The sequence below is a fragment of the Vitis riparia genome, chromosome 18 (genome assembly GCF_004353265.1).
Source record: "Vitis riparia cultivar Riparia Gloire de Montpellier isolate 1030 chromosome 18, EGFV_Vit.rip_1.0, whole genome shotgun sequence".
Lineage (NCBI taxonomy): Eukaryota > Viridiplantae > Streptophyta > Magnoliopsida > Vitales > Vitaceae > Vitis > Vitis riparia.
This window is the reverse complement of record NC_048448.1, coordinates 25,047,821-25,071,622: the sequence shown is the minus strand read 5'-3', so window position 1 is coordinate 25,071,622 and position 23,802 is coordinate 25,047,821. Positions and strand designations below refer to the sequence as shown.

The following is a 23,802-nucleotide window of genomic DNA, read 5'->3' as shown; positions in this document are numbered from 1 at the left end:
CCTTCAAGTCACCTACCAAAGGCTCGCAAGGGGTAAACTAGTGCATCTCCATGGTTAGAGATCACTTGCCTTACCAAGTGTTGGCCCAGGTGACTCCAAGGTGTTTTAAGTTAACTAAAAACATTAGAAACCATTCACGGGACACACTTACTCTTCATTCATAGCTGAAACCACAAAGCTTCTGATTGAAGCACTTGGAACCTTTCCCGGCAACCTTAACTCCAAGGAACTAAAAAGCTTAGCTACTCATTCTCTGGGGAAAGCTCCTCAGAGAGTGCATAACTTGGTAAAAATATTAAAATACGAAGTGAGAAGGTAAGGTAGTGAAGAGCTAAAGCTCTTTGTATTTCTTTCTTTTGAACTTACAAAAGGTTCAACAACCAGCCCACCCTCAGAACAGGCTCCTCGGGCTCCCTTTAAACAAAAATCACAATGATAGCTATTACCCTGATATTTTGCCAAATTCCCAACTTAAAAGCTAAGGAAAACTATCATTGGTGACTTACAAGGAGAATTTGGGCATTTAGGCAACAAAAAAATCTAATGAAAAATATCTCCAAGTGTCGGTTACAAATATCGGGAAGCACTCAGGACCACTTCGCAGGTGAAAGGTGAGGTCTGCGAAATTTCGCAGGTGCATAAGAAGAGCTGCGAAATTTCTTCATAGCAGCCAGCTGCTTCATCACCTTCACAAAGTTGACTTCCATCTTGTGGTGCTTGGCTTCCATCGCGGCGTGAAGCTTCAGGGGGAGTCCATAGCACTGTGCTAAAGTGCTGCGAAATATCTTGCAACATATGGCTGATTCCGCAGCACTACTCTGAAGCCTTCCTTCCTTCAGCTTGGAGCAGTTATCATGCAAAGGCTGTAACTTCCTCATTTCAGCTCCAAATTGCACACGGCTTGAGGCATTGGATTGTTGACTTCCCAAGCTTTCAAATGACATATTGTATGCATAATTTGGACTCCAGGAAGTGCTCCAAAAGTGGCTGCAGTGACTGTCATCAAGAGAGCTCCACGGCTGATTTCTCTTTACTTCCCCTTTGCACTTCCACTTTGCTTATGGCAAAAGAGCTTCAAGGCTTTGATTCTTCATGCCTCTGAGCTTCCCATAGCTTTCCAAGGATTCCAAATAACTCTCCTCAATCTCATAATGCTTTGGTGATCAAAATACTAACAAAAACACCAAAACTTACACAATTTGATTAGAATTGATTGAAAGGGGCCTTAACATGCTAATTGGGTTAAAAGGCACTAACTACTACTCAAAAGTGTTTAAAAGGATTAATTAGAAGCTAGCAAATAACACTTTTTGAGTAGTAATCATGACTCGCATCTAAAAGTGAAAGGTATAGTATGAGTTCACAACTTAGTAGGAGAGTTTATGATCATCCTATGCATATCCTTAAAAATCTTGATTTAAATATATAGCAACATGTGTGATAAACATTTTGTACTCATCAACAAATATACAATAATGTTAATATGCATGCATGTTGTTGATGGTTTTATCTCTACTTTGCTTCATCCGTTCGCTCACATATGATAAGCTGCTATCCCCACCAATGCACATATCATCCATCAATGCTCCAAAAGATGCTCAACCATAAATAATGATTATTCTAAGACTACCATCCAATGACAAGTCATATCCTATGTTTTTTGGGACTCATACCCAAGAGTGGGACCAAACTTGTGTCTTTTGGGAGTACAACCCAAGGACAGGACTAACCCTGTGTCTTTAGGATGTAAAATCTAGGGGCAGAACCAACCCCACACACCTACATTAGAGTGTAATTCTCAAGGGCTTTAGGGATTTTCACAGTCCCACATACACAATATATCAAAATATAATACTATAACTTCTCATAGATACTTTCTATTATTAATCTATTTTTTGAATATTATTTGCCATTGTTCCATACCATTCTTGCAATGTAGTCACACCATGAATCATGTCTATAGTATTGAAGTCGTGATTCCTTATACCAATACATATCCAAACATCATGACAATATTTTAAAACGATGATGCAAATACACTACGAACACCATGACACATTAAATCACTTCATAAAATCACATTAAATATAAGGTTTTTCAATAAACACTTCAAGAAAAGAAAACAAAGATATACAATAGAATTATATAAAATTCCCTATCTTATAATGACTTTTCCTTTACAATTCTTCTATATGGACTATTGCCTTTAGTTATTACAAGGAATTTAAATGAAACAATATAACTTAGGTTTCCTAACCATAAATTTTGAAAATTTCCCCTTTTTTTTTTTCTAATTTCAACAATTTAATGTTGATAACTTTAATTTTTATATTCTTTAATCTACATTCCTACAAGTTTTTAAGTCAAATTTAAGGTGAATGAATAATCTTTCCTACGCATACTTACGTTCCCCAATTAATTATAATGCTCTAATCATTATGATTCTCCTTGAACTCAATCCATTAGCATGCTCCAAGTGTATAGATAAACTTAATTAATCACATGATTCATCAATCTATTTTTCAATTAAAACAAACTAAACAAGCAAACATGTTGATTCTTTCTTTAAAAGATACTTAAATTAAAGCACTTAAAACCTTAATTAACTTTGATTTATAATTAAAACATGATTATAACTAATTAAATTCAATTTTCAAACAAACTTTAGCCATTAATTTGCTTCAAAAGATTATTTGGAATCTAAATCTACCAAAATCACTAACTTTGTCTTCTTCCTTACCTTGATTCCTTCACTTTCTCTCTCTATCTTCTCTCTCTAGATCCACCAAATATTTGTAGAAAATGGGTTTGAAAATGAAGGCTAACAACCCTTATATAGAATCCTAAAGCAAGCACGAGGTGACAAAGCTCTAAGGCTTCTACCAACCAACATTCTCCAAATTGCACTTTAGTCACCCTACTTGTGATCTTTTATGCTTTAACACCTACCAATCAACCCCTCAAGTCTTCTTAATTAAAATTAACCCCCATGAAGCTAATACACGTCCTTAAACCGTTAATTAATCATAATTAAACATGATTATCATTAAACTAGTTATAACCTCTAATTAAATATGTTTAAGGTTAAGCACTAAGATAGTTAAGGTTTTTATTGTTGTTATTAAATTACCACTAGGTATTATAGTGGGCTTGTCCAATTAAGGCTTCTCTCTCCCTTCTTAATTCGCCTCACACGGGCTTTTACTTTTCATCACTATTTTTTTTTTTTTTCCATTTCATACACTTTTCATAATTTTTATTATTTCTTCACACAACCATGATGCAAATGAATGTCATGAGGTTAATTTCTCTCATTCATATGTATCACCAATATAATTGGAATTACAATCATGCCAAAATTCCAAAATTTCCTAATAATTCCAGCAATTTCAACAATTCCAACAATCTCAATAATCCAATATAATTAATTTTCCACAATAAAATTTCCAAAAATATTCCAACAATTTCCCAATGACTGTATTTCACACGTTCATATGCATTTCATTTAATTGTTGAATATTGTGGAATTATGTATAATTATAGAGATTAATTTATGTGGCTTGATCAATGTTGGTGAAATGCTTCTTTTGTGTTCTTTGGAAACTTGGTAATCCCCATTATCCCTTAGGTGTTAGGTACCCTACTGAGCAATGTGGAATGTTCACCCCTTATTTTTTTTACATCTTTTTAGATGTAGATATCACTCCTGAGGATCCACAGGTGGGGTAGGGAGGACTTTAAGATGCTCCTGAAGCGGCCTAGTGGAGCATGTCATTTTTATTGTGTTTGTGGTATTGGGACTTGTTTTAATAACTATGAACTATGGATTTGTAATGAGACCCTATTTTGATTAAGTTGTTTAATTGTGAACTTTTATTTTTGGATTGTATTGATAATTATTAAATCTTGTTGTTTTTGAGTGGTGTTTGGGATATTGTTAGTTGGTGAGAACTCTAGTGGGACGTATGTGTGGAAAAAAAAAATTCAGAGTGTTTTGGTTGACTGCCAGCATGGAATAGGAGGAACCCTTAGGGTCAAACCTTTGACTTGGGGCCATGGGCCAAATTTTAGGTCGCTTGAAATTTGGGTCATGACAGTTACACATTGGATAAGACCTATAATGAGTTATGACATAAAGTTATTAAGTAATCATGACTTCACTAAACTGTTATGTTGTATTGTCTCTCAACCTTGAGCGAATATTGAGTTTGTGCTAAAGTTAGTAGTGAGTTTGACTTACAGGTGATATCTTAAAGTGATCATATATTCTTTATGAATTAGGTCACTGTTGATAAAAGTCGATAACAATAAGTATTCTCAATAGGGACAACATGATATTTCATGGACTTTGAGATAGTGTGTCCTCTTGGATGATCCTAATGATGTGTGATAATGAAATCTATAGTATTGTAGTAATTCATTTAGTAGGATTTGACAAATACTCTTTGTAAGTTAGAGTATGTCACTTGATTACATAATAAGAGGACTAATAACTCAAGGATGGTAGAGGTAATCTTAAGAGATTGATAACTTTCATCTTATTAGATTATGAACATCGATTCATGGGGGAATTATATATACTAGATAGTATATCACGAAACCTGAACACTTAGTGTTTCATTATAATATACATAGAGTACTAGAGTATAGTTGACTCTCTATAATGAGATGTTGAGTCAACTTCATAATTGCATTTTGAGAGAGCTAATACTATCTTATGAGTCCCAATAGTCCTTGTTGAAGTTCATATACCTTAATGACATGATTTATGAGGGTTAGATTAATTTTTAGTTCACTTATGTGCATAAAGATGCTTTGATAATTATATAAGATTGCATAAGAGTTAGTGAATGATATCTCTAGATTGAACTAATTGATTAATTGAAGTCCTACTATGATAATTAATCAATTAGGACCCTTTTTAGGGCTAGATTAGGTGACCCAAGTGCAAGTGAGAATCCTATAAATATATCTTTAAGAGTTAAAGCTTTAGATTCTTAGACGTTTGTCACCCTCTCCCTATAATGTAAAGAGAAAACCCTAACCTCGACGTTGAGATTTCGACCATCTCAGTGCATAGACTCAAGGAGGAGTCATCAGGTGGAAGATCAATGGTTTTCAAGATCTTTAGTGACTATCGCAAAATTCAATTACTCTCTTCACCATAAGAAATCGATATAGGAACATCCAGTTCTTAGGTATGTAACTTTAACCTAGAGATCTAGCATATATTGTGGTTTTTATTGTCATATTCCACTATGTTAGATCTAAAGAGCTCTAGAACCCTAATGATCGAGGGCTTGGGAACAGTAATTCGGGTTTCCCTACATGTACAACCCATGTATGAGATCAAAAGCAACAATTCACAACCATAATCATCATATTTAATCACATGATATTAATACACATCCATACATTTATCCATGTGGCCATGGAATGAATATCAACCCCTACAAAATAGATTTAGCACAATCTAGAAAGGATCCTAGCATGCTCAAAGCCTAACTTAGGGCTCTGATACCAATTATAAGGAATATTTGTATTACTCTTTTTCATATCTTAGGACTAGTTAGTTGCATGCAATTCTTCCTAGGACTTCTTACTTAACCTTCCTTTGATAAGATAGCAAGCATATTATGAATTGACTAAACTTAGCTAGTTGACAAAAGGACAATATTCTAAATTTTCAATCATGAATTCTACCCATGCTTCCTTTTTTATTTTTTTTTATTTTTAAATTTTAAATTTTTTTTACTCCACAACTACGTAAATAATGACTTGTTAATAATATTCTAAATTTTTTTTTATTCGTATACATCCCAAAAGTTATTATATATTCAACATGACTTGTTAATAATATAAATAATGGAATATTTTATATTATTAAAATTATAAAATAATATATATGAAAAAAAATTACAATATTAAATATGTAAATAATATAAATAAAATAATGGAATATTTTTTAAAATTATAAATTAGAGTATATAACTTTTAAAATGAAATAATTAAAGCTTATTCCATTTTCAAGATATTCACATTTACATATTACAAATATTTTTTAAAATAAAATTTAAAATATTAATAAATTTTTATTTATGCATGATTTAGTTTGATAATATAAAGATAAAAACAAATATTAATGATTTTTAATTTTTTATAATTAATTTTAATTTTAATAATTTATAAGTGATATATTTATGATATTATGGATAGAAATGAATCATCAGTCGACCGTTTGAACACGTAACTTTTTCTGTTTAAGCATTGGTGTATATGAATTGAATTGGTTAGTGGGAGACCGACTCAAGGACTTTTAAATACTAGACTACGAGTGGTGAAGTGAGGAAAGGCGAGGGCTCTGTTTCTCTCTCTACGCTGCTATTCTATTCGATTTTTGCTTTTGGTGAGTTACTTTCTATATCAAACTCCTTCGGTTTTTATTTTGTTTTTTTTTTTATTTTTTACTTTAATACCAATCTGTTTGTTTCTCCTGAAAACGTTGGAAAATCGGATACAGATGATATGGTTGTTGTTGAATCAAATTGAAATAACGACCGGAACACGTTTGAGTGTTTTTTCTAAAGATCGCTTAAGGTTAAAGCCGAGTTCGGCCTTCCGGTTGTGTGTTCTTTTATTTCCTTCATTTTCTTGGCAACCAAACGGAGAATAAACCTTTTTTTATTGAGCGATGTGTAGATCTGTTGAAACTTGTTATGTGATATCCTTTTGCTCTTTGTTGTCTTTTATTTTTTGTAATGTTTTGCTGTGGTAAATTTTGTGCTTGTGCAATTTTCTAATACCTGAAATTTGTTTCGAATTCTGAATAGTAGTTTTGTGGAAACTTATGAGAAAGCTTGAGTACTCGATTCTTGATCCTTTTCGAGACAAAGCCAAAGCTGTTCTGATTGCTTTATATACAGGGATGGATTTGGTAATGAATTTAAATTTCATTGATCACAAATCGACAAAAGCTACTGAATTAACAAAAGCAAGAATCTTAAATTTCAGGACTGAAATTGAAATCCAAACCAGTGGTGGACTTGAATTTGTTTCCCTATCATCTGGATTTGCACTTTGCAAGTACTTTTGCAACGCAAGTTCTTTATTTTGGTGAATCTTTGAGTGCAGTTTAAATCGATTTGAAATAGCAACAGAGAGATATTAGTATGAGGTTTAAAAGTTCAAAATCCAATGCCAAATTTGGGCATCCAATTGTTATCTTAAAGTTATCAATGACTATTGTGTTGTTTTACAAGTGGCTTTGATCCTCTTTAATGGCAAAGGAAGAGTTTGGAAGCGAAAAGGATGATTGAGCAGTCACTAGTCTCCTGTTGTTCCTGAACCCATTTACTGTAGAAACTTAATCGTTATGGATAATTTATTAGTCCCAAACAAGTTTGTGTAATTCATATTACAAGTTGGGTAAAGGACTATTTTTGTTTTGGAAATTTTGTTCTGTTTATTTATTTGTCTCTAAAAAATTAGAGTATGGTGCATGATCTACATCTTTGTCCTTTTTATAAAAAAAAAATGAAAAGAAAATTCTATACCTTTGTCTTTTGAAGAACTACTTTATGTAGTTAAATAATTTAGACTTGAGGAGGCGTTAGGAATAAGCCTCTGCAGTACTATATTGATGTCCTAATACTTTTGGCTGATGCAATACTCTGTTTCGTCAGTTGCTGACATGATATTTGGAATATTAGGCTGTTATTTGTATTCTTGTTAAGGTTTTTGTTTCTGGATAAAACGAGTATACATGTCTTTATTGAGACAGTGAAGCATGGTTCCTTTGTGAGATCCTGAATTTTTTGGCTGAATGATCCTTAAAAAAATGCATCTTATGGGGTTACTCCTGTATGAGTGGGGTGGTCTTTTCTTTTTTTCTATACCTGACTTCTGACATCTAAAATTCTGTATAAAACTAATTTTATATAGCATTCTTCCAGTTTTCCATATTCAACATAACTAATTGTAAATTGCCTGAACCACAGACAGTTTTCCTTCTGTACTTGTTAAATGGTTATTGTTGGCCACCAACCTTGTTAGGATTGCAACCCCTTTTCTTTTCTTTTCGTCATGGAACTAATAGAATTCCAATTTTGAGTTTATGTTGTGCCATCTTTGCAGGCAATTTTGTTAGTTTCCAGTTAGTATTGTACCTTGCAATGGCAGATGCTCATGAAACGGATAAAAACATTGAGATCTGGAAGATCAAGAAGTTGATCAAGGCATTGGAAGCTGCTAGAGGCAATGGCACTAGTATGATATCTCTTGTCATGCCTCCCCGTGATCAAATATCAAGAGTTACTAAGATGCTTGGGGATGAGTTTGGAACTGCTTCAAACATTAAAAGCAGGGTCAATCGTCAATCTGTTTTAGGTGCAATCACATCCGCACAGCAGAGACTGAAGCTGTACAACAAGGTTCCTCCTAATGGACTTGTGCTGTATACAGGTACCATTGTGACTGAAGATGGAAAGGATAAGAAGGTGACAATTGATTTTGAGCCTTTTAGGCCTATTAATGCATCTCTTTACCTATGTGACAACAAGTTCCATACGGAAGATATGAATGAACTGTTAGAATCCGATGACAAGTTTGGTTTTATTGTCATGGATGGAAATGGTACCCTTTTTGGCACATTAAGTGGCAACACCCGAGAGGTGCTTCATAAATTTACTGTTGACCTTCCAAAAAAACATGGAAGAGGTGGGCAATCAGCACTTCGATTTGCTCGTCTTAGAATGGAGAAGCGTCACAACTATGTGAGGAAGACAGCAGAGCTAGCCACACAGTTTTTTATAAATCCTGCCACCAGCCAGCCCAATGTTGCAGGATTGATACTTGCTGGTTCTGCTGATTTCAAAACTGAGCTTAGTCAGTCTGACATGTTCGATCCCCGTCTTCAGGCCAAACTACTGAATGTAGTGGATGTTTCTTATGGAGGAGAAAATGGTTTCAATCAGGCAATAGAGTTATCATCTGAGATCCTATCCAATGTGAAGTTCATTCAGGAGAAGCGCTTGATAAGCAAATATTTTGAGGAGATCAGCCGGGATACTGGGAAGTATGTCTTTGGTGTTGATGACACACTGAAAGCCTTGGAGATGGGTGCTGTTGAGATTCTGATTATGTGGGAAAATCTTGATATTAATAGGTATGTGTTGAACAACAGCAATACAACTGAGATTGTCATAAAACACTTGAACAAGGAGCAAGCGACTGATCAGAGCAACTTCAGGGATTCAGCCACCTCGGCCGAATTGGAGGTTCAAGAAAAAATGTCACTGCTAGAGTGGTTTGCCAATGAGTACAAGCGCTTTGGTTGTACACTTGAGTTTGTCACCAACAAATCACAAGAGGGATCCCAGTTCTGCAGAGGATTTGGTGGGATAGGTGGAATCCTTCGTTACCAGCTGGATATGAGATTATTTGACGAGGTTTCTGATGATGGAGAAAATTATGAGGATTCAGACTAGCAATCAATCATTTTTTCCCCATTGCTGGCACAGGGGGATGGGGTAAAATGCCTGCACTGGTGTGTGAGATCTCAGGCTTCTTGCAGCTGCTCCTATGGTGATGCCCGAAAAGTTTCATGGAAGTTTAATCAAGGTCCTAATCTTTGAACTTTTCCTCTATAAATCTAATAATATATGGAATAGAACTATAACTATTCAGGGAGAAAGAACTTTTCCTTTAACTATGACTAATCAGGTCTCCAACTCAGGCATGTTGAAGTCAGTGCAAACCAAGGCCCCCAACCATTATCCATTATATAATATATGATTATAATTTTCAAATACTTTCTATAACAAAATCTTCCTTAAAAACCGAGTTTAGGGCTTTTTTAGGTTTTTCATGATGATGATAGTTTTACCCTTTCTGTTTGGTTTAAACTTCAAGTGGTGAAAAGACTTGTTTAAGTTTGCTATTTGGTTTGATTTGTGAGTTTCTCTTTTTTATTTAATTTGTCCCCAAGGTTTATGCGCCCTCTCTTATCCTTCCTGTCATCACATCAAGATAAGCCCAACTCAGGACACTGTTTTGGTTGGGCGTTTGATCCTTACCTGCACCAGTGGTTTACTCATTTCAATTGCATCTCTCTCTATTGCCCTTTTGAAATTAAGGGAGGTTGCCATATTTATTTAAAGCTTGAACAAGTTTAATTGGTGATAATATGTGGGTTTTGTGATGCAGCATTGAGGATTGTCTGGCTGGAAGGACACAGGACATATCAATTACTTCTAACCCTTTTGCTCGGAGGAGATTGTGTTGAAGCATGCTTTCATTTTGTATCAGCGTGGTTGTTGATTGGGCCGAGGGACGCAGATACATGCATCAATATTTGGGGAAACAATGAATGGTGGTAAAAGGTTTATACTATAGTTGTTCCGTGGCAGGAGTACCTGGTAAACAATGTCATACATATTAGTTCTGAAACTTATGAATGTGGCTTGATACAGCGAATTCAATGTGTTTCTGAACCACTAAGAATGAAATAAGAAGACCCTTCTTCTGCAGGATGATCAGCAGATGGATGGACTGATTTTGGATTGTCTTTGTTGTAGTTCTCTGAACAATTCCCAAGATTTGGGATGTTCTTTGTTGGGGTTCTCTGAACTATTCCCTGAGGAAGGAAGTATCTTAATAAAATGGTTTGTTGGTATACTGCGATGAACTGTTACGAAGAGTTTTACAAGCTAAGCACTGACTGATGCAATTATGGACCAAAATAATGGTTTTCTCAGGTAAAAACACGAGGATCACTATGTATTGATTTATCTCATGTTCTTTTGGTGTGTATGCATGTGTTGATATCTTGAAACACTTTTAGTAAGGAACTGGATCATTTTTTTTAGTTTTTTTGTTTTCCTGTTTAAAAATTGTTGTCTTTATTGTTGTTATTGATAGCTTTTTTCTTCATTGATGACTCAAAATTTGATTAGGAATGTGCAAAATTTTAAATTTATTTTTTTATTTTTTATTTTTTCTTTCTTTAAAACTTTTCATCTTTACTTTCTTTCTCTCATATTTTTCTTCAAAATTTTCAAGAATTAAACATAATCTAAATATTTTACTTTTTAGTTATTTCTTAAGCGAAACAAAGTAAGAAAAAATATATTAGGTGTGATTCATAAAGGGTAAATACAAATCTATCAAGTGGGAGTTAACATCCTATCAAACCTAAATTAAAGTGATATGGGCCTTATGTAATACAAGAAGTTTACACCAATAGTACCCATACAATTATTATTGGAGATGGATTAACACATGAAGGTCAAACTTTTAAATATTCTTTTATATATATATATATATATATATTTCTTTTGAAGTGTCAAGATAATTTTTTAAAAATAATTTTAGTCTTCATTCCAACTCTAATTGACCTTAATTCTGCACTTACAATGTTAGCATATTTTGCTTTTCACTTTTTTGTTTCCTTGTTTGACTTTGGTGCAGAAACAGATGCATTTACAGTTGAGAAATATGTCTTAGTTGTTGCTTCATTTTCAACATAAGCAAATGTTACATTTCTGATCCCATATTGTGATGATCCTAATGGAATTGTGTCATCCAAATTTTGTTCCTAGGCCTAACGAAGTTGTCTTTCTTTTGCACTTGCAACAAGACTTTCTGTTGCTCGATCTTTTCCAAGAAGAATGGACAACTTATTATAATTTCTAATAGGTTTGTATTTGAGCTGAGATGCTCCTGGGTGTGCCTTTTAACATCATAAAAAACAATTATTAACAAAACTCAAATTCAATTGTGATAATATCTATTAGAAATTTATAGCTCTACATTACATGATAAAATTGTTTAATTTATTAATTTAAGATATTTAATTTGTTGTTTTTTTAAGATATTAATTTATTTATATTATGTCAAATTTATCCATAGGTATCCATAGGTTCTCTCCTTGTGTATATATATATATATTTCCTAGCATATAGATGTTTAGTGGATATTTTTTGTGACTTTGATGAAACTACTAAAAATTATATTTTGAAGTAAACTTTTTCTAATTAATTTCATTAACTAATTATGTCAAAAAATCTATTTATGGAAACTTAAGAGTATACTATTATTTCGATAAAGATAAATTTTTTATAATACAAATAAATTAATATCTTAAAAAATAAAAAATTAAATATCTTAAATTAATAAATTATAAAATTTTATAGCTTATTTGTATGTCATATAATTTATTATTTTAAGATTATTAATTTATTGTATTATATTTACCAATTTATGTTTATTGAAGTAATACTATATTTTTAAGTTTAAATATAAATAATTTATTATTAAAGTATATATTTTTAATTTCAATAATAGGTTGTAATTTAATAGTTTTTAATTAAATTTGAAAGTAAAAAAAAAAAAAATATTAACTAAAGCCTCAGTTGACAACTATGGTTTAGGAGTATACTATTATTTCAATAAAAATAAATTTTTCATAATATAAATAAATTAATATCTTAAAAAACAAAAAATTAAATATCTTAAATTAATAAATTATATAATTTTATATCTTATTTATATGTTATATAAATTTATTATTTTAAAATTATTAATTTATTAATAAATAAAATATTGATTTATTATATCTTCTATTTATCAATTTATGTTTATTGAAGTAATATCATATTCTTAAGCTTAAATATAAATAATTTATTATTAAAATATATTTTTAATTTTAATAATAAATTATAATTTAATATTTTTTAATTAAATTTTAAAATAAAAAAAAATTAACTGAAACTTTAATTGACAATTGAGGTTTTAGTTTAAAAAATGAAGTCTTATTTACCAATTGAGGCTTTAATTAAAAAATAAAGTCTCAATTGATAATTTCGGCTTTAGTTCAAAAATTGAATCCTTAGCTTCAGTTGTCAATTGAAGTTTTAATTAAAATTTTGAAAAAAAATATGTATTTGGCTATGTGGCACAAAAGAGACTAATTTGAATATAAATTTAATAGAATGGTTATATCCAATATTTTTTTATATAAATGGGCCATTTTGACCCAAAACTCAATAAAAACGCCATTGAATGAATTAGTTAAGGTATCGAACCAAACACAAACCATCACATTCACCGGTAAGGTGGTTGAGACTTCCGCCTCCATTCGATACACTCGAGGTACCATCAAACGACAACTGTTCCTTAATAAAACGGTACCCCTCCATTTCTTCTTCTTCCTTAGTTCAGTCTCTCCCTATCTCCATAGCTCTGAGAGACCAACAAAATGTCTCAACTTCTCCACCTCGGCACCTCCTTCGTTCCCTCCTCCTCCACCGCCCTCCGCCGCAACCCTACGTCCTCTCCGGCGATCCACATTTCTGGCAACAAACGGACCACCATTCAGGCTAAGATCCGGGAGATCTTCATGCCGGCGCTCAGCTCCACCATGACCGAAGGGAAGATCGTGTCCTGGGTCAAGTCCGAAGGCGACAAGCTCTCCAAGGGCGAGAGCGTCGTCGTGGTTGAGTCTGACAAGGCCGACATGGACGTCGAGACCTTCTACGACGGCTACTTGGCGGCAATTATGGTGGAGGAGGGTGGCGTCGCCGCCGTCGGCTCCGCCATCGCTCTGCTCGCCGAGACCGAGGATGAGATCGCGGAAGCCAGGTCCAAGGCCAATACTTCGCCGTCTTCGTCTTCTCCGTCGCCTGCGGCGGCGGCGGCTCCAGAGAAGGCCGTGGGGGCTCCGGAGAAGGCCGCTCCAGTGAAGGCTGCGGCGACGGTGACTGTGGCGAAGATGGCGTCTTCGGCACATCCTGCGTCAGAGGGAGGGAAGAGGATTGTGGCGTCGCCGTATGCGAAGAAGCTCGCGAAGGAGTTGAATGTGGATTTGGGGAATGTGATCGGGAGTGGTCCAATGGGGAGAATTGTGGCCAAGGATGTCGAAGCTGCAGCTGCTGCTGGAGTGAGTGTTGCAGCGGAGGATCCGAAGCCCAGCCCTAGCTCGGCTCCGGTTAAAGTCCCGGCGAGCACGGGGATTGAGTTGGGGACGGTGGTGCCGTTTACCACAATGCAAGGCGCAGTTAGTCGGAACATGGTTGATAGTCTTACTGTGCCAACTTTTAGAGTTGGGTACACCATAAGTACTGATGCTCTTGATGCCCTCTACAAGAAGGTAGGACATTTTATTCACTTCCAGGCAAGAAAATGGTTAATTGATAATAGCTTTAATATAATCTAGGATGTATACGATGTGTTGGTAGTATACACATAATTTAGGACTTTCAACATCAATTTGGTTATCTATATTTGCTTTGGTTTACACTTTGCAACAAGTAATTAAAATTTTCAGCAGAAAGAGCTAAATTTATTGTATTTCCATACTTTAGGATTTTTACTACCACATTTGATTCACTTGTTTTTGTTAGTATTCTAGAGTTTGACACTTTTTATACCTGAAACCCAGTTAAAAATGTCCATTCTAGATGTGTGTATCTCTACTTCTCCTATAGGTAAATCAATCTTCAAGAACCCAATGTGTTCTCCAAAGCCATTTGATGATTGTCCACTTTCCCATTAAACTGGATTCTCCAAGTACCCTGGGGGAGCTAGGGCCTTTGTCTTTATTGCAGTTCTCTATCTCTTAAGGATAGAGAAAACCAGTTTCACTTTCAAATAGGCTTTATAGACAACTCACAATCAGGCCCATATTGCCTAAATAAACACCTGTTGAAGTTACATCCCAACCACCCCAAGGAAAGACTCCACTTAGGCATTGATTTCAGAAGCATATTCGTAGTCCTTCATACCGCCTCCCAATCCCTTAAAATATGTTAAAGAGTGAGCAGTAACTGAAAGATAGGCAAGAAGAATGATTTTATCCCAATGGTGTGGCACTCTTCAAAGCCTAAACTACTTCAAGGCTACAAAATGTTGTTTCTACCTCTTCTACCAAATCCCCATAAACCAGCAGCAGACATCAAATAAACATTTTGCAGAGAAATCCAACTCGAACCCACAGTAGCATACAGTTTCTACCACAGGTCTAGAGTGAAGGAGCAATATAGAATGAAATGGCTTCTAGTCTTGTTGCTTCTTTTGCATAAGAAATAAATATCCACAGAAAGCATTGTTTTAGGGGTGGAAGTTCCATGGAGTCCTCTTTTGGTCAATAACTGAAGTAAGATTTGTTATAGTCAATACCATTATTTCCAAGGACTACATATGCTCATTGAGAATGGAATGAGATATTGACTCCATGAAAAATATTGAGAAGAGATGTCAAACTTAGAGTTTTCCTAAGATTTGGGTGTTGGTGGAAATCAATAGAATGGATAACAACTTGATGGTCCAGCAGCCTTAGCATTTGAGAATTGAGGAAAGATTTGACACAATGGTCTTGATTCCCACAACAATTTGACCTAAAATTGAATACAAGACTCATTGTCAATGATGTACTTTGTAAGATGAAAAAAGGAATTGGAACCTTGAAAATTCTCTTCCCAAACCTGTCAATCTCCCCAAGCCAAATTAGTATAGTAATCATTCTTAAGAAGATCATACTTGTTTTATATCACCCAATACCTTAATGAACGTTGTTCCTTAGGAATCATCCGAACCATTGATCTGAAAGGATAATTCTTGGAGGAATCTCACCAAAGTCGAATCCCCTTTGCTTTTGAGTCTGCTAAACAAATCCAAAGATTAAGTGTTCATTTGGATACATTTTTTCTGTTTTTTTGTTTTTAAAATCATAAATTTTTATATAAAAGTATGACATTTTGTACAAAAAAATATAGATTTACCTTTTATCTTTAGAAATCACTTTCAGAAATTTGAAAATTTGAGGTAGTGAAATTTTTTGATACCTCAATTTTTTTAAGTAATTTTTAAAACCATTACCTTTTCAATATAAGCCTCTAAGAGTTTTTGTATTTTATATAAATGTTACTGCTACTTTCTAATTTTAAAAATAGAAAACAAATAGTGTATGCCAACAAATACTAAGTGATCAATTTTGTTTTACCCACCTTGGACTGAATTCACTTTTGAAGAAAATTTTCTTTTGGAATATCTAAATTTCGAACACAATAACTGATTTCTTCAAGTTCTCACTGAAATATTTATTGATATATGGAGCTTTTTGAGAAAAGTGGGAGGCTTTTGTAAAAAGTCTGAAAATAAATTAATAGGATATTTCTCTGGTGATGAACCCCTTTACATCGGGTGCTTACTTCAAAATGCCTGAAAAATAAATTAAAGTAAAATAGCATAAGATCTTTAGAATGAGATCAACTATGTCATTTTATTGACATTATCTGCTATTAATGCATTTTATATTAATATCTTCTAGATTAAGTCAAAGGGTGTGACGATGACAGCATTACTTGCAAAGGCAACAGCACTTGCTTTGGTTAAACATCCTGTTGTAAACTCTAGTTGCAGAGATGGTAAGAGCTTTACATATAACAGTAGTATCAATATTGCGGTTGCAGTGGCCATAGATGGTGGGTTGATTACACCAGTGCTTCAGGATGCTGATAAGGTTTGTTAATCTGTTCTTGCTAAACTTAATTTTGGCTACCCTATGGCTTTTCAAGAGTTAAATTAATTGCAATTTATTATAGGTGGACATTTATTCATTGTCAAGAAAGTGGAAGGAGTTGGTTGACAAGGCCCGAGCAAAGCAGCTGCAACCTCATGAATACAATACAGGTATCCTCATTACGTCCTACACACTCATTACATCATACAAGATGTTTCCTTGTGCAATAATTGATGGCTCATATCTATATATTAGATATAGATAGACACCTTCTGATGCTGTTTTCTTTCTCCAATATCAATATTCTTCCAGTCAAACACCTTTACTCATGCAAGATAGATGTTTTAAATTTTATATTCATGGAAATTTTAATTGTAAAGAATGTGGAATTATTGATGTTGGGTTTCATGCTGAAGAACATTTTGTGCAGTTAAATGTTACATAATGGGAAACAGGGTTTGTGAATAAGGTTACCGGTTCAAAGCAGTTCCTATTTCTTTCTCCTTCTAAATGGCAGAGCCAGTGATTTGATGTTATACTCTTTCATAATTCAAACTTAGGTATCCCTTTCTTCATAGGGCAAATGGAAGTTGTCTATGCTTCCTTTCCTCATTAGGATATTCTGTTTTGGTAAGGGTTGCCATTGTTATAGGATATGCCTGAACTGCCTCCAAATTCATCCCTGCTCCTGTAAATTTGGCCTGAATCCAATCCAGACGATCACATCACTGCAATCATGTAGCTCAATTTCTGGATGGAAGGGAGACCTGGGTCTATCTAGGACAATGTGCAGCATAATTAAATTATTGTTTTGGGTCAAAGTGATGGTGAAGATTGATTGCATGGTAGAGCAATGCTGTTGCAATTTTTCCCTAGTTTCTTCAGCAGTTTTACTTATATTGTTTTCATTTTGCCCTTAGATATGGCTCAATTATGACAGATCAACCAATCCCTTCACTTCTGGTGTTGTGTAATATCTGCTCTTTTCTCCTGCTTGTTTTTCTTTTGTTGCTTCTGTCAGATCTTCAGGGTTGATGAGTTGCCAGAATAATTTGATTGGCTTGATCATTTGGCTTTAGTTCCAAATTCAGTCTGTTAGTTCATGTCTTGCTCATTCACCAGAGCAGTATGGAGTGCCAATATATTTCAATGCTAAAGTGATTAGACCATTCTGTTTGAATGCAACTTGTTTTAATTGTATTAGTTTGATGGATTAAACCATTCCATGTTTAGTATGTAATGGAGTGTGTTGCAACTTTTCATAGATTCAAAATGTTTCTGCAACTTCTAGTTGAGATGATTCTGGAATCAATGTGGTTTAGAGTTCTTGCCACTTCTGATTATCCTGTACTAATATCCCTATTGTTTGTCTTTAAAATTGGCATGCCATGACCATTCCTTGGTTCCTACCTTGTTATTTCATCAAGTCTATCCATGTTTAATTTCAGATGTATGTTTGATTGCTGGTTTGCAGGTACTTTCACTCTTTCAAACCTTGGAATGTTTGGTGTGGATCGGTTTGATGCAATTCTGCCACCTGGAACTGTAAGTATTTAAACTCAGAATTTGAACCTCTCCACTCTGCAAAATTCATAGCTTGGGGCAGATATGGAATGAGGGGGACTAAATTGTATCAGGATAAACATAATTATGTTGATTTGCATGTTTTTCTGCAGGGAGCAATCATGGCGGTTGGAGCATCAGAACCAACCGTTGTTGCCACCAAGGATGGTCGGATTGGCATGAAGAACCAGATGCAGGTAATTTTCCTTAGATCTCTCTCCCCAAATTAAGAATTTCTACACCATGTGTTTGGATTTATTTTACAGTTTCTTACGCTGGGAACATGCAATATCTGCAGGTGAATGTTACAGCAGATCATCGGGTAATATATGGTGCTGATCTGGCTTCTTTCTTGCAAACCTTGGCCAAGATTATAGAAGACCCCAAAGATCTTACTTTCTAGTCTGAGATTCCATTACTGAACAAGGCTTTCTCGGGTTTCCTTATATCTGATCCCTCCCCTTTCCCAAAGTATGTTGCTGTGGATCAAATTTCTTTATCAATTCCTGAACTTGATAGAGTAAAATCAGTCAGAGAAATTCAACAAAGAATAGGAAGAATTTTGAAGATCAGCGTTTATTTCGGTTCCATTTTCTTCATTTACTTGTGGGAACACTTTTATTTATGGGCATATTGTCTAGCTCTTGATCACTGTGTCTTATCTATCAAATTTTGGCCGTTCATTGATTTTTTACCAATCAAGGTTGTGTTACACCCATTTTGTCTTAGCATGGATCTTGGTTGCTTTTGAACTTTTAGCTTTACTTCAACTCTAAAGCTTTGTTTCAATGCTGGCTCTTCTCAACATCATCATTGAGAGGATGATATTGATGCCCCTGATTTGTTGCTGAGAAAAATCACAGATCTTATGTCGTATGTTTTAATTCCAGAACATTGAGAATTAGTTGCAGCATTGAGCCAAATAGAAAGCAGAGGTGAATTTTTTATTCCCAGGTGATGAAAACATCTTGAACTTCATTTCTATTTTTCTTCTCTTGACCAAACGTAGGGATAAAGGATGAAGAGGAATGTGGATTCTGTTGTATATTAAAGTTATTTTATAAGTGTAATTGATATAAATGTGATTAAAGATAATGTTTATTAAATTTTTTAAGAAAAAATTACCTTAAATTCTTTTAATATATTTATATTCATTTATTTTAAAATTTTAAAACCATTTTTATTAAAACATGTTTTTATTACAATAGAAAATTAAATCGATTTATATAAAATATTTTTATTTGAGATTTAATTTCTAAAATTTTATTACAAATTTATGATGACAATTTTTTGCTATTAGCATTAATTTATTTAAATAATAAAAATTATATTAATAATTTATCTTATCAAATTAATTTTATTTTATAAAATATTAGAACTTCATTAATTTTGTTTTATATTTTAGCAATTTTTGAATAATTTTATATTTTAAATATTTTAAAATAAAAGCATTTAAAATTAAATGAAATTAAACTAATAACTATAAAAATAAAATAAAATAAAAGTGAAGTGATAGTAATTTTAAAATAGGACTAATGAGAAAAATATAAAAAATAATTAAAAATAAAATTATAATATAAAATAAAAGGGGATATAAATTTAAAATAAAAGATAAATTAGAAAAAAAAAAAAAAGATAACTAAAAAAACATGGATAAATTAAAAATGGAAAATTTGGGCTTGGTTTCTCCGAGTGAAATTTCTTGATTTTTCAAATCATGACTACATGAAGTAGAATTTTAACAATCGGTTTCACGGTTCAATTAAGAGGATTGTGGGGCCAAAAAACCTCTATATTTGCTTTGGACCCAATGGACCCTCGTGGTTAACAAATGCAGAACCTAAACATATATAACACCAAAAACTTTCTTCCTTATCCGATATGGGATATAAAAAAACTACTCCACCTTCTTGAAACAAAAGGTTGATAGGGGAGTAGTATATTAGAGTTATCATAACCATCTTCTCAAAAAAGTCGGTGTTCCGTGACCAAGATGAATTGGTCTTCCGTTTACAACACTGATTCAGGAAAACAAAGTCTGTTGGTTTAGTTCAGTGAAAATATAACATGTGACCTATGCCCAAAATTTTCGTGTGATCCCATGTAGCCTGTGTGAGCACAATATGTGTAACCATAAAAGGGGGTGTCTTGAAATTGTATTCTATAATACGAGTCATATTCTATAGCTTTGAAATAAGTACTTTTATTTATTCCACCTCTATAATGCAGAGGTGAAAGAAATGGTGCGCCGAAATTGAGCCATTAACCAGCTACTACGCCTTTTAGCACACCTAAAAACAAAGATGCTGTATATATTTTATACACGTAAGGAGAACATACTGACTACTTCCATATGGAGATTCAGTTGTAGGAGCTCTGCTTAACCCATATGATATATCAGCACAAAGTGACCCTAACTCAGATGCTTGTTTTGTGTGTATAAAACTCCTATTTGTATGCTGCTTGGCTGATGAGGAGAGGCTTTATCTGGCATTAAGAAGCATTCGAAGGACGCTTTTCATCTTCGGCCTTGTTTCAGGCACGACACTAACACAGCCTAGAGCAACCTTCAAGACTGCTAGCATCTGGTTTCGAACTGCCAGTGATGTTCTGCTGATGCTGAAATCAAGGATGCGATCCCACTTGTCTCGCTGTGCTGTGTTGTTCAACACCCACCTTGCTAGCTCAGTTCCCTCGCTGACGGGTGGCTTTCCTGTCAGCAATTCCAGCAGAATGACCCCAAAACTGTAGACATTCCCAGCCGTAGTTACCCTCATTGTGTATGCGTACTCTGTAATTGAACTCAACAGGTCAGTGAATAGGAATGCAAGCATAATAATAGCAAACAAGTTTAGAATCTGGATTAGTGGGTGCATGAAATGATGAATTTACTTGAGGAGACATGCTGCATCTCACGATAAGAAGCATTCATTTGAAAATTACTTGTAAAAATATTAATACTACCTCAAACAGGGTCAAAGAGTTCTTCACCTGGAGGTACGTAGCCAACAGAGCCAGCCACTGTAGAAACGCTACCAGTGCTCTTGGATGGATCAATCACCTTATAGAGTTCAATGTCCCCGATTTGAGGTTCCTTCACTGACTTTAGCATAATGCTTTTGCTGGACAGATCAAGGAGGAGAACCGGACCAGAGGTGTGTCCATGGAGAAAAGCCAAACCCTGAGCTATTCCCACTGCAATGCTGTAACGGCTTGCCCAATCCAGAGCACTTCCAAAGCTGCCATGAAGGATATCAAAAAGGGTACCCTTCTGGGCATATTCATAGAAGAGATAGGCACTATCAACAGTCAGAACATAGGCCAGTGGCATCATGACATTCGAATTGCTCAGCTTTCCCAAGATCTCTAGCTCTTGACCGAACTTCTCATGGCTGCCTAATTGGAATATCTTGTCACTCCAGTTAATCTTCTTGATGAAATAACTTCTTCCAGAAGGCATGACAGCTTTGTAGTAGGTTGAAAACCTTGTCTTGAGCAAGATGTTTGATGTGCTAGCTACAGCTTCCATGGCTTTGGTGAAGTCAATATTTGACCTATGGATAGCATTTGCAGTTAAAAGATTTCCTTGGACCACCTGAGGGGGTGGGAGGTCTTCTGTTGCTCCTAATGGTTCATCCTTCACCCTGTAAAATCGTCTTGAGATAGATACAGCAATCACAACTGTCACTCCAATACCAAGAGAAGCAGCTGCAACTGCAACTGCAATAACCACCGCCACTGCAACAGACTTCCTCTTGCCTGGCAATATCTGGGGAGAGTTACTTTGTAATGTTATGTTAACTAGCCTTGGATTACCCGTTGTATCAATGATGGTAACATATTTTCCAAACTTCGGAATCACTCCAGACAGCTGATTATTTGCAAGTAGCAGTTGTGTCAGTGATCCAATTCGTGTCAGAGAAGTTGGAATCTCACCTGACAATTTGTTGTTTGAGAGATCCAATACTTCTAAACCCTGCAAACGAGAGAGACTCTCAGGGATAGTTCCTTCGAAGAGGTTGTGGCTGAGATTTAAAGCAATCTGCAAGCTAAGTGGCATTTCTGGAATATGGCCATTCAGTTGATTGCTTCCAAGCTGAAGTTCTAACAGATTCTTCAAGCTGTCAATTGTTGCAGGTATTGAACCACTGAGACGGTTGCCTTGTAAGTTCAAGTTGGTGAGATTCTGCAAACTTGAAATTGAAATTGGGATTGAACCACTAAGCAAATTCCCACTAATATTCAGAGTGGACAAACTTTGCATTTGGCTAATCTGATATGGAATCTCACCAACCAGCTTGTTGGACTGAAGCTTAAGAACTTGAAGACTGCTAAGACTAGCCAACTCCACAGGCAGACTGCCAGTCAAGTTATTCATTCCCAGATTCAACAGCGCCAAACTCCGGCAAGAACCCAACTTGGAAGGGATGGATCCCGACAAGCTATTGTTTTCCAGCTCCAAGTAAGTCAATTTCGGTAGCGTTCCAAGTTCAGATGGGATAGTACCATCAAGTGAATTGCTTCCCAATCTCAACCTAACCATGTTTGGAGATATTTTTGCAGGTATTGATCCCTCTAGCAGATTGTAAGAAAGATCCACTGTCTGCAAATTTGACTGCATCAAAAGGTCAGTTGGAATTTGCCCACCTAATTTATTATAACTAAGATCCAAATTCTTGAGAGATCTTGAAATTCCAACTGGAATATTGCCTGTGAACTTGTTCTGATTCGCGGCGAATCTCAAAAGATTTTGGAAATTTGAAAGGTTCATTGGGATTTCTCCACTCAAATTATTGGAAGACAGAATCAACTCTTCCAGCTTGGAAAGGTCTCCAATTTTCCCGGGTAAAGGCCCAGAAAGTTGATTTTCACTCAAATCAATCCGAACCAACTTCCGATATTCTAGGAGCCCATCAGGAATACTACCAGTGAAGGAATTCTTGGAAAGAATAAGATGCTCTAACACCTTGGAATTTCCAAGGTTGATGGGAACATTACCACTCAAATTATTGGACGTAAGGTACAATCTTTTTAGATCATTCAATGACCCTAACAGTGAAACAATTGTTCCATTCAACATGTTACTGGAAAAATCCAACGACTCTAACCCAACAAAGCCATCAAAAGCAGGCAAAGAACCGACCAACCTGTTCCTACTGAAATTCAGCTGCTTCAACCCATCAATCTTCCCACAAGCAGTGATGAACCCTTCTGGAACAGAGCTGAAAAAGTTGTCGGAGAGGTCAAGAGCTTCCAAAGACACAATCTCACAGACAAGCGGCAGAAAACTAGAGTCAGAGAGAGACAATCCCGAGAGGGAAAGATTGGCTATTGAGGAGTTGTCGGAGCTGCATGAAACTCCCTTCCATGCACATGGGTTTGGCTCCTTTTCATTTCCCCACACTGAGACGCTCCGAGATAGCTTCTCCATGATTTCTTTCTGAGTCGAAGACAGAGACAGCACAAAAGGAACAGAAGACAAGAAGAAGAAGAAGAAATAGACCCTCTGCTCATGGCTCCTCATCTTTCTCTGGCACTCAGAAGACTCCTCACCCCCTTATTTAATATACAAGCACTCAATATGCTATATCATTCAGTATATATATCTCTATTTTGGGTTCAAATGTTCAGAGGCCAAAGAAAAGAAAAGACGGATGCTAGGAAGTTCTTGTTTGGTGGGAAGGAAAAGGGTGGGAAACAAAGAATAAAAAGAGAGAAAAATG

At 34.9% G+C, this 23,802-nt stretch overlaps 3 protein-coding genes across 3 annotated transcripts; 2 read left to right on the top strand and 1 right to left on the bottom strand.

Annotated features, from left to right (window-relative positions):
* Window positions 1-6,318: 6,318 nt before the first annotated feature.
* LOC117905917 (eukaryotic peptide chain release factor subunit 1-3-like) lies at window positions 6,319-10,680 on the top strand. The gene is made up of 3 exons (XM_034818795.1): window positions 6,319-6,406; window positions 8,134-9,618; window positions 10,204-10,680. Exon 2 carries the CDS (start codon window positions 8,172-8,174, stop codon window positions 9,483-9,485), a length of 1,314 nt encoding a protein of 437 aa, XP_034674686.1. The 5' UTR covers window positions 6,319-6,406; window positions 8,134-8,171; the 3' UTR covers window positions 9,486-9,618; window positions 10,204-10,680.
* Window positions 10,681-13,088: 2,408 nt separating this feature from the next.
* LOC117907742 (dihydrolipoyllysine-residue acetyltransferase component 5 of pyruvate dehydrogenase complex, chloroplastic) lies at window positions 13,089-18,807 on the top strand. Its single transcript, XM_034821389.1, has 6 exons — window positions 13,089-14,146; window positions 16,325-16,516; window positions 16,599-16,686; window positions 17,991-18,061; window positions 18,193-18,276; window positions 18,378-18,807. The coding sequence occupies exons 1-6, from the start codon at window positions 13,256-13,258 to the stop codon at window positions 18,480-18,482; spliced, it is 1,431 nt and encodes a 476-aa protein (XP_034677280.1). The 5' UTR covers window positions 13,089-13,255; the 3' UTR covers window positions 18,483-18,807.
* A 1,453-nt stretch (window positions 18,808-20,260) lies between these two features.
* LOC117907844 (leucine-rich repeat receptor-like tyrosine-protein kinase PXC3) lies at window positions 20,261-23,802 on the bottom strand. Its single transcript, XM_034821503.1, has 2 exons — window positions 21,071-23,802; window positions 20,261-20,870 (listed from the first exon to the last, which is right to left on the bottom strand). Exons 1-2 carry the CDS (start codon window positions 23,601-23,603, stop codon window positions 20,563-20,565), a joined length of 2,841 nt encoding a protein of 946 aa, XP_034677394.1. The 5' UTR covers window positions 23,604-23,802; the 3' UTR covers window positions 20,261-20,562.